The sequence below is a fragment of the Mytilus californianus genome, unplaced genomic scaffold (assembly GCF_021869535.1).
Source record: "Mytilus californianus isolate M0D057914Y unplaced genomic scaffold, xbMytCali1.0.p SCAF_3, whole genome shotgun sequence".
NCBI classification, from domain to species: Eukaryota; Metazoa; Mollusca; class Bivalvia; order Mytilida; family Mytilidae; genus Mytilus; species Mytilus californianus.
Window position 1 is genome coordinate 86,625,575 of NW_026262679.1, and position 12,151 is coordinate 86,637,725.

Genomic DNA, 12,151 nt, shown 5'->3' on the forward strand with positions numbered 1-12,151 from the left:
TATTTATTGAACTTGTTGATATTTTTTGCTATTCAAAGTTTCTCTCTTATCATTAGAATTGTCAAGATATTAGCCAAAAGCTGTGAAATTTGCCAAACATTGGCATTTTGTGTAGAAAATTTTTTACAATGCATTATTTAAATCACTAGTAAGAAGGAAGATGCTAAATGGCAATTTAAAAATTGCTTACATGCTACAACTTAACAATATAAAGCTGCAGACCAAATATCAAATCATTTCCTTTCATACAAGCCAGAAAACTTTCGGACAGACGGACGGACGGCGTCGAGTGGTTACTAGACCTGCTTGAGCCTTCGGTTATGCAGACCAAATATTAAAATCATTCCCTTCAGTAGGAGCCGGACACACTTTGACTATCGGAAAACAGGAAGTGGCTAAATGGCAGATGTAGAAATAGCTTACACGCTACAGACCAAATATAGAATCATTCCCTTCATAGAAGCCAGAAAACTTTCGGACGGACGGACGGAGTCGAGTGATGACTAGACCCGCATCAGCCTTCGGTGACGCAGCTGAAATGTATGACAATTAGCCTAAAGTTTGGTCAAAGGTCTTATTCGAGATAAAAAAAACCCATGCGTAATGATGAGAAAACCTACTTAACATTCTACCTTACTCCCAATCTCCGTACAGGGCTCGTTTCCTTTCCATATACTCTGTACGCTACAATACGTCATAACAGTATAGAGTATAAATAAACTGTAAACCTGCTCGAGTTTATTTATACTTTATACTGTTATGGGGAACTCTCGTACCTTATCGTGCTGTTCAATAACATTCGGAACATTTGTTGAAGGGAACCGGATTTAGAGTTGTCGCCAATGCAATACTTCCGTCAATTAAGAATCAAAATACGACGACACGACGAGCAAAATTGATCCGTTCTGTCAATAGACGTCGAATTATATTAAAAGTGCCGGCACTTTAAGAAGAGGAATGTTTGCGAAAACGCGTCATGGCCACTGACCCAAAGGAAATGAAAGATTTAATGAAATAGAATTGGGATTCCTCTTAGAATTCACGTAGGAAAAAAGGTGATAAGGTACGAAGTGAGATACCTTCTCTCTATATAAATATATCAGTGACCGCTGTGGATAGTTAACTTGGAATTGATACTAAACAGAAAATACAAGTTAATTGTAGTATATGTATGCTCTTACAATACAGAAAGACACGAAAATAATTGAAATAAATTAGAAAACGAAAAAATAACAAATTTTGGAAACAAGGGGGAGGGTAAAAAAAATTGTCCTGTCCCCAAGTACCTATGGATATGATGAGATCTCTGGTAGTGGCTTTGGCTTTGTGTACAGTACATTCAAATGGATTCCTTTTTGGAAATGGTAAAATGTGAATTGCTTGAAAATTGTTTATTCAAATATTTAACTTGTAAAATATGCTTTGCTGTTTGTTTTCGATATTTTTTTCATAGAATGAATGAGATATCAATGAGGAGAAAACGCTATGTTAGTTTGTTAAAATACTTACAAAATAGACTTATCTAGATATTTGCATGGCGTTGTCAGTTTATTTTCGACTTATAAGTTTGAATGTACCTCTGGTATCTTTCGCCTCTCTCTTGAAGAACATTGTCATTTTCAAAAACTACATTGGCAACGTTGTAGTTTGTATAAAAATAATGTGAATTGGTTTTTATGTAACAATGTACTTCGAACATTTTGAATTGACAATGCAACATTCTAATATGACGTTCTTCTTTTGCTTTGGATACAAAGCCATGTTCTAATTCCAATAAAACATGGGCTGCACATGATTGACGTCACAATTGAAATTGTCACGTCAGTTAAATTTTGAACAATGCCGGAGATCAAAATGGACATTTGTGCTGGTGTTGCTCGCTAGGAAATTAAATAAAATCATTCTAAAAGTATAAAAGTTTAAATGTATCTGTTCATTTTTATCGTTAAACTGTTGATTTTCTATAACGTTTTTTGTTCATCAAATCAAAATGACTGTCTTTCGAGCGTGTATCATGGTATTATATTTCCGCTTCGAAGTTTAAATTTTCCTATTAGATAAAATAATAGACAAGTCGTCATGCGTTTTAGTCGAAAAAACTTATTTTCAATCAATTAATACGAACAGGAGCATTATATTTGTCAACATTTAACACCTCGCTAATGCTCGGTATTAAGATATTGACAAATATAATGCCTACCCATGTTAAAATGAGCATAGAGCATGGCATGAAAGAATTAATTCTTAAATAAATACAAAATCAACGACCATTAATTGATTGAAAATAAGTTTTTTCGACTAAAATGTATGACGACTTATTTTATATCAAGAGGAATAAAGACACAAAGGGTCAAACAACCATCGAAATTCGAATGAGCGACCAAAAATGTCAGAAAATAAAAGAGATTAGAAACAATCTTCTCAAATGAATTGTTACTAAGACGAGTAAAACGATTCGCGTGATAGACACGAGTATTCCAGAAGGATATGTGCAATACCAGCCTCACATGTAAGAAACGATGAGTTCCATTCATTTTGATGGTCAAGTAAGGTCATGAACGAGGAAAGAACGAATAAATTATGACTATCATACACACACACTACGTTTCGGGTGCTGTTTTAAACCATTCAAAACAGTTTTAAAGCACTTGATATTAACCGTTAAATAGTTTAAAGAGAAGTTGAAAAATTTACAAATTTACTCTGTAAGACAGAACTATAGATTGACACCACATAATAAAACATAACCGTTACAGTTAGCTATTTTTTTTCTTTTAAAGGAACAAAGTGGAATAACCTAAGAGGTACGTAAAATGAGTCTATGTCTCATAAATATCAAGCCATATTTAAAAAAAACTGTTGGACACTAGAATTGGGCTTAAAGAATCATCTCATGATGTTAAAATAATCATTTTAGTAATGGACTGACGATTTGTCCATTGTAACTTATTTGTTATTCTTTCCTGCTGATCATTTTACCTGTAACAGTTTACAATTTTTCCATATCTACTTTAGTTTTTGCCTAAAAAAAAAAAAAGACACGGTTAAAAATTACCACTGAAGGACAATAACTCCTATGAATAGTTGACTGACGATCTCGACCATGTTGACTTACTTGTGGCACTTGTATAAGACTTACCGATCAATTTTGACGTCAAATGTTTTATTTTTCTATTGTAGTTTTCAAGATTAAAGCCAAAAAAGCAAGAAACTCAAAAATTAATAAAAATCGTAATATAAGGGCAAAAGCTCCTGTAAAAAGTTGATTTATGTTTCCACTGTGCAAATTTATTTATTGAACTTGTTGATATTTTTTGCTATTCAAAGTTTCTCTCTTATCATTAGAATTGTCAAGATATTAGCCAAAAGCTGTGAAATTTGCCAAACATTGGCATTTTGTGTAGAAAATTTTTTACAATGCATTATTTAAATCACTAGTAGTGATGTCCTTTACAATTAATCTTCAGTAACATGGGGAAGAAATCTATTGAGTAATACCAGTTTTGTAGCTATGCCACTGACAGAGACTGATGCCAAGTGTCAGGGATTTCAGAAGATCTCAGACTGTGGAGGTATAATATAATTAATAACATCTTGTTTCCCATACACGTATACTATGGCAACACATAGAATATAGTTAATGAAAGATACATTTCTTCAATTTAATTCACTAAGTTTCAAATGTAAGAAAAAAGTAAAATAACAAAAATACCAAACTCCGAGGAAAATTCTAAACGGAAAGTCCCTTAAACAAATGGCAACATCAAAAGCTGAAACACATGAACGAATGGATAACAACTGTCATATTCCTGACTTGGTACCGGCATTTTCTTATGTAGAAAATGGTGGATTAAACCTGGTTTTATAGCTTGCTAAACCTCTCACTTGTATGACAAAAATAGGGGTACAGCAGTCAACATTGTGTTAATCTTAATCACAACAAAAACAAGTAAATATGTCAACAAAGACAAACAAAAAGGCATATAGACAAAGCACATTAGCAAAAACGAAAGACAAGAATAAAAAATTTTACCATAGTACAACAACACAATGACGGAATGTACAAGTACTGAGCCACGTCAAATGGATAAAAGAAGACACCAACCAATATTTAGTTCTTTCTATAAATCGTATCAGATTTTAACCGACTAGAGAAATGTAAGTCAAACAATAACGTCTCTCAAAACAATTTCAAAGAAAGCGATAGTACAATGTAAGGTTAAAAACTTTCTTCATGAACATTACAATTGTAAATGATTTTTGAAAAACAATGTTATTCATCATCAGTTTAATATTCATAAAAAGAAAAAAATCATTACGTTCAACATCTGACGCAAAAAGATGGTTTATATTAAAATGTAAATGCCCAAAAAATCCCAATTAGGCATTTATATTGTTTTCTTGTTTTCTTGTTTATAATTTTTGTCACATTAAAAAAATCACTCTTTTAAGTCACAGAAAATGGAAACAAATTCATTTGAGGCTGAATTCATAATCTATTTACATATGTATGTGTTACACTTAATATTTCTTTATAATTATCTTAACTTTGAAGACAATTTGTGATTATTACTAATGAAAATTATTCTTTCCATAACTTGCATTTCCTTTATTTTTACTTTTTTTACCTTGATGAAGATTAAAGTATTACTTAAACAGATTCTAGTGGTTTACATGGCATTCGGTATGTTAAAGACAACGATATGAATCTCATTTTGATACATGTATATGATGTGAAAGGACATATTGGTGGAATTTCTGCTGCGGTTAGTATGATACTGTAACCAATTTTCTTTTTAATCATTAATTGGTGCCTGCTGCTGAACGTCTGGTCGCAATTATTTTATGCCTATTTTATGCGAACTTTTTTTTTTAAATCCTGAATCTGGCTAGATGGAATTTTTCTTTTTTTTTCTGTATGACCTTCAACAATGTGCAAAATTATAACGGATGGTAAGCTATAAAGGGCCCCGGCATGACAAAATGTGAAACAATTAAAATAGAAACACCAACGGCCTTATTTATGTTAAAAAGAATATACGAAGCACAAAAATGGCAGTTATCAACCAAAATCAACTACTGAATTACAGGTTCCTGATTTTAGACAAGCACAAACAGAATGTGGCGGGTTGAGCAACATAATTGTAAAAAATAGTTGGAGAGTTGTTGACTTATCATAAAGGCATGAAGCACAAAAAAACTAAAATACACAAAAGACATAAAGTACCGATCTAAGAATATTTGCAGTTACGGAAAACAGGTTCAAAGCCAATTTCAAATAATAAATAAACATTATTTTTTTTCGATTAAAATATCAATTAGTATGCAATACATAACAGATTTAGTGTAAAGATGTCATACATAGTGTAAAAGAATGACCTTGTGCAATGCAAGCTTTAATTTTGGTTTTCGGCTTGTTTTTTGTTCGTGGAGCACAAGTGAGTTTTGTCAATGTTTTCATAATTTTTATTTTTTTTTCTGATTTTCAGGTTCCAAGTAATCTGGCAAATGGATGGCCACATGCCTTCCTGAAGGGACATCCGTTTATCAAGTCCGGCAATCATTATCATATTTCTGCATATTTTGTTGATCCTGGTATGTATCTAAATGTGCTCAGTAAGTTCCGCTACTTTAAAGTGCTTTCAATGGGTTTTTTATTTGGTTAAAAAGATCTTATCAAAGCATACAAAATACTACCGACTACCGTTTTGCTTTAAGGTGAAGACCACCAGGAATCAATTATGCTGTATTTAATGTAGATAACTATTAGGCGTTTACCAGTGATTTAAGCACCTACATTTTACCACTAGTAAGATTATTTAGCGAGGGTGAAAATCACTAAAGAAGCTAAGGATAAGTAATTCAGCAGTTGTCAAATGAAATAAATATAGAATCTTATCAAGTGCAAGGGATTGTATAAGTTTGTTAGTTGCACATAGTTTACCCATGTTTACCGTTATAAAAACAATATCTTTTTTTGTATTCTTAGTATTCTTAAGGAATTGTAATACTTCCAGACTGATTTGACAGCACACTTTTATGTAACTATACATTAAAGTATAAAGATAGTTTTGTTTTTGATAAGACAAGCTTTGCGACTGAAACAATATAGTTTGTTTATTTTTCGATGCATCCTAATACTTTTCTATCTAAAACTTATATGAATGACAATTATTTCTCAGTTATTTAATTGATCTCTGGAGATATTTAATTTTGTTTGTCAGTCTAGCAATATCTTGGTGCATATATCTTTCGTGGTCAAGTTGAATGCTCGCTTGCTTTTTTTAAAAACCATTACGTATATTTTCATATTTGATTATTTAGCATGCTATCACATCTTTCCTATCTTTAAAGCAACTATTTGTGTCTGTGGTCGATCTACAACCCTTTACCATCAACAGGGTGTAGGAACGGATCTGTACATTCAGAATGGAACAGATCCGATTGCTGACTAAATCAAAATACCACATCTTCAGAGTGGAATAACTTCTACTCACTGGACAAAAGGAAAATGTTTCCCAACAATGGGTACGTTCTTTCTATAGGAATTAAAAACGAAAACAACAGTTGCTTGTGATCTGTTGACGAAATTATCAAACAGATTTATTCTTCTTAGGTTTAATACATTACTATGTATGACTAAAATGAAAATTTAGGTATCCAGTGAGTCATTTATATCGACAAATAAATCAACAACACACACACCCAAGAAAAAAAATATACAGAAAGTAAGTAAGTAAGTAAGTAAAAATCTCCCCGTCAAACTTGAGCTGCAGTAGTGCTGTTTATCGTAATACTATGCATAAATATATTGCCTATATGAATTGATGTAAAGTTAATCCAAACCGGAATTATTCATGGCTAATTACCACCAAATTAAAAAAATATTACGAGATAACCACTGATGCAAACTCCGAAACAACAGTCACGTTGCTTTGCTAAACTTTCATAAGTCAGCATAGCGTAGCAGTGAAGACGTTACTACTGTATCGGAGTTCGCCACTGACGAAGCTCCTGAATTGTGACAGGCACATGAGTATGTTGCGGTGTAAAAGTGTGGGTTTTATTAATATCTCAAACCTCCTCAAGTTGCTCTCGATACGTTAACTATCAAAAAGTGTTTGAAAAAACACACAATAAAATAAGTACAGGGTAAGCACGTAACTTTTAAATATTGGTGAACTAGCTAGGTATCAAAAACCAAAAGAATAAACTATTATGATAATAATAAACAATGATATTATTGTGACAAATGTTTTGAAATAATTTACCAACAAACTATTGGTCGAAGACTATTACTTCAATTTTAGAGGGACAAATATCAATTTTGGGCATTTTTATTAACAATTTAAGTTATCTTCTCAAACACTTTCTTTAGCATTACTAGAATAATACAAATGAATTCTTAACAATTTCTTGATAGAACGAATCTCTAATGAGTTATGATAATAATAATAATAATAATAAATTATTGTTTTAAAGTGTCACGTATTGATTAACAGTTAAACAATATGCAATTAAACATATGCAATATTTAAATAATCAACACCCAGCCAAACAAATTGACTTATGAGACATTGTAAAAATATATTACAAATTTGTATACATATATATTAATATCCTTTTCAAAATCGTATTGAACTGTTTCATCAATTGTTATGAATCAAATTAATATCCCAAACAGGTCAACATTTATTATAAAACTTTGGACATAATGTAAACATCATTCTCTTCTTATACAACTTAACAAATGGCCTTACTTTTTTATTACTGTATTATGTACTGTGAAAACGATTGGACTGGTAAAATCACTACTCTCCCAAAATTAAGGACTTACATTACGATTAAACATAAGAAAGAGACTGAACTTTATGTCAAAATGATCATCAAGAAACAAGAACGATCAGTTATGGCACAGTTTCGCCGTGGTATACTACCTTTGCGCATTGAAAGTGGGCGATTTAGAAATGAAGCTCCTGATATGAACGTTTCTGCACCTTCTGCGACGATGGATCTGTCTAAGATGAAAAACAATTCTTACTGTACTATAAAGCTTATAATGATTTAATTAGTTATCAAAGGTACCAGGATTATAAGTTAATACGCCAGACGCGCGTTTCGTCTACATAAGACTCATCAGTGACGCTCAGATCAAAATAGTTATAAAGCCAAACAAGTACAAAGTTGAAGAGCATTATTAATACACTTGTTATTTGAATTTGTGAACCTTGATGGAATTTTATTGATAATAGAACATTTGCTACTTTGATGACACTTCATCAAACGGACAAACCGCCAAATATTTAAATTTATTTTCTGTAAAATGAAGGAACTTCTTTACAAGTATTAATCTCATATTGCTTATTAAAAACATGAACTTTAAGTTTAAAGTGACTTATAGCTCCAACGAGCCTGATGTACATACTATTTTAGTATATCAAATCTTAAAATAGTCACAGTCACTCAAATGCACATATGGAAAACCAGCTCGAAAAAACTTTATTTATAATATATATTACATTGCAAGCAAGGCAACGAACTTATTATAAAAGATCCACGTCATTTGGACTTTGGAAAATAGTTGACTAGAGCTCGTCAGAATCGTGCCACAACTCCTTATTTTATGTTAAAAAATCGTCTTTAACTTACTCTTTTAAATGCACTCACCAAATAACATATGAGAAAGGGAGGGATATATTATTATATTTATTTTTGCGAAAATAATATTGATTGATTGATCGGTGTTTTAAGACCACTTTCAAGATTATTGTGCTATTTCGTGTTGGCCAGTCTTATTGTTGGAGGAAGCCGGAATGCCCGGAGAAACCACCGACCTTCGATAGGAAAACCGACAATCCTAATCAATTAAGATTGGAGTACTAGCTAGTGTACCTATCCCGTGCAGGATTCGAACTCACAACCTTAGTGTTAACTGGCTAGTGATACATTAGTTCAACTACTTAGACCACTCGTCCACCGAGGCCCGCGAAAATAAGAACACTGTAATGTAATTTAATAATAAAAACGTAAGAATATTATTAAATATTTTTGCTTGTTTCGTAGGGCTCCATTACTGGTACAACGTAAGAAAAAATATGAGTTGTGATGAATTTTATCCAATGTTCTTGTTGTATAATGACGGTAAATTAAATGCTTTTGGTTGGGGTTTCATCGCAGACTTGAATTCATCTAGATTAGAACATCCATCACATGCAGCAATATCTGTGAGTATTTTCCTTGCATTTATTCTTTTCACGTTTCAATTACTCCTATTAGACCTCTTTTAAGATGATTAGATGTCGCAAGAAGTATAAAATCGGGATTGCCTGTTTGAAATATCATATATAAAAAGTTTTTTTATGTTGTTTTCAAACTGTCTTCCTATTTCAAATTGCTTCCTTTACTGATGAGTCAAAAGTGCACTTTAAAGCTTAAAAAGTATATTTTTGCTGTTTTGTTACTTTTCATTGTCATGTGTTTATTAATTTAGCATTTTTAAAAAAGGAACTGACCATCTGCTGTTAATTTCATAAAAAGATAATGACTTCGAACGTCTTATCAAATTGTTCACAATATATTTGAACTGGTCAATTCGTAATGAATCAAGATTCAATGATCTATAATTTGACTAAGAGATATTATAACTTGCAAACAAAAACAAGTTTTATTATCAACCAATTTTTGGGGTAATTTTTAGTAAAATATTAAGAAATCAATAGCATATGCATAATTACTTGATGGTCATGTTAACATAACAATTTAAAAATAAGCACAAAACGACAGAATCGTTGGTTCTATATTGTTTTATTATATTTCAGGCTTTCATTAATCCACCACCAGTGTGTTTGTTCAACTCTGGAACATTATCTACGATGCACATCTATTTGTCCAACAACCCTGCTTTGAACAGATGCTAAGATGGAATTTACCACTGTGTTTATTAAAGATTATTTTCGCAAAATACATTGTTTGTGGTATTTCTTCCAAAGCTATCGGTGACGGGTCTATGTATATTTGAATTAGACAGACAAAAGTCAGGAGATTATAACATGTATTTATAAATAATGAAAAATTTAAATGGAAACATACAGTATAGTTAAATAAATTATGACAATTATAGATTATCGATGTGGCATTTCAAAAGAGAGGGTGTTTCTCTTACTCTTACTTTGAGTTCGATTACTCAAAAACCCTTTCCTTAAAATGTGGACATAAGCCACTAGAGACAAGAGACACATTTCATATTCTTTATCTGATGACATTTTTAAAATATGTCCACTGATTAAATATATTACCATTGATTTGCCAGAACACATCTCAATCTAAATGACAGAAATATCAACATCAAGCTCTCCTTTTGAATTTTGACAATATCCCGAATATGTCCAGAGTTCATTCCAGATTTGACTTATTAGTAAGTTATTTTATTACTGAAAATTGAATGCGTTGATCACTTGGCAATACTGTACCGCATCACTCTATTTTTCATTGGAGATAATGTTGTTTTCAAGTTCCATTACGTGACTAGCCTTTTTATTCAATTACCTCCCTTTGCTGTAGATTTACAGAATTTGGAGATAAGGAAGTCTTTTTTTTGTGCAGGATCTAAAACTAACATGTCCTGGAAAGCTTCTTTTAGTTGATACTTACAAATATCTTCAATAAGTTTGTGTACAATTCTTAAAATTAAAATATTAACGCATAAGGAAACCTAAAAACATCATGTTTTTTAAAAACATATTTTGGCCGAAAAGTCCAGACAAAGATGAGATAAAAATTATTTGACCTAAAAATTCAAACTCCAAGGTGTTTTCCTATATGCAGACACATCATGAATATTATCGAAATGTATGATCTGTATATTTGTATTTTGAATCTGTTTTTTTTTTTTACGAATATGGGTTATTTTATAGAGAAATAATACTATGGTAACGCTTCTGATTTTCAAACTAAAAATATTGAAAGTGTTCTAGGATGACAGCGTTAATGTGTACACGAACATACTGAAGACTAAAAAACTTGAACATATGCATATTTGCATATTTATTTTAGTGGCATTTATAATCCTATTGAAATGGTTGTCCTCGTGATATAGCAATATGTCCTATATGCAAAGTAGAGAAGTATTCAAAATTTTGTCATAGGTATCCATCAAGTTCAAGTAAACTGTTGCTGTTTATTATACTTTGTCCGCCTCTGAGTCCATTATAGTGTTCGTATCAGAGGTGAAATAAATAAATTTGAAGTGCATAGAATTTGCCTACAATATACGGTTAGAAAGTAAGTCAATGAACTACCGTTTTCTGCATAAATAAGCATTCCTAATTATGAGTAGCTATCAATTGAAAATGTTAAAAAGGCTATTTAAAGTCATGTCGTTTCTATTAAAGGTGTTTTAGGCCATCGTATACTTGCGTTACTGCCCTATTTTGAAAAGAAAACCTCAAGGATGCCAGGTTTATAAATGATATACATTGTATAGTTTATGAACATAATAAATGACGTATTTGGGTTGTTATCCTACGAAAGGGTATTATTACCAGTTGAGCTTTTTTTCAACTGTTCAGTTTCATTTCACCTTTCAGTCAATCAAAGTTACGACTGTGGTATACAAATATGGTCATCCGTAGAGACAGCAAGATGTATAAATACGCACACACGTGGGATCGGAATTGTAACGTTAAATCTCTATTTCTTGTATAGGGCGAGTGTTACACTCTCTACACATTAAAATACATTGAAAAAAAAAACTTTATGATCGGTCTGAAGGTTGGCTCCGGAAAAGCAAGATTTTGCCCTTATTCAACATATCTCCATTTTCAAGCGGAAGACTAAATTTTCCGACCGGTCAGCCTGCATTGCAAAAACTGGTGATTCTTAATTTGCATAAAATATTTGTCACTGGACATTGATGAATCAGCAATCAATTGACATGTCTTCTTATGAAAAAACATTGATTCTGAATAGCAAAGCATTTGGCAGTGGGAACTTAATATCAGAAAAATATGCAGATGTAAAACTTTAATGGAGCCACCTGAATTGATCGAATGTGACTCATTTCAAAATAAAGGTAAAAATATTGGCAGATATGCTCAGATTCCAAACGTATTCACGTCAGTGAACAGGAGGAAGTCTCCCATAAAATGTTTGT

The 12,151-nt window shown here is 31.8% G+C and overlaps 1 protein-coding gene across 1 annotated transcript; it reads left to right on the forward strand.

The window, feature by feature from the left end:
- Window positions 1-3,471: 3,471 nt before the first annotated feature.
- LOC127733677 (uncharacterized) lies at window positions 3,472-10,194 on the forward strand. Its single transcript, XM_052242991.1, has 6 exons — window positions 3,472-3,572; window positions 4,660-4,766; window positions 5,490-5,496; window positions 6,454-6,528; window positions 9,064-9,224; window positions 9,819-10,194. The coding sequence occupies exons 1-6, from the start codon at window positions 3,512-3,514 to the stop codon at window positions 9,915-9,917; spliced, it is 510 nt and encodes a 169-aa protein (XP_052098951.1). The 5' UTR covers window positions 3,472-3,511; the 3' UTR covers window positions 9,918-10,194.
- The last annotated feature ends 1,957 nt before the right edge of the window (window positions 10,195-12,151 follow it).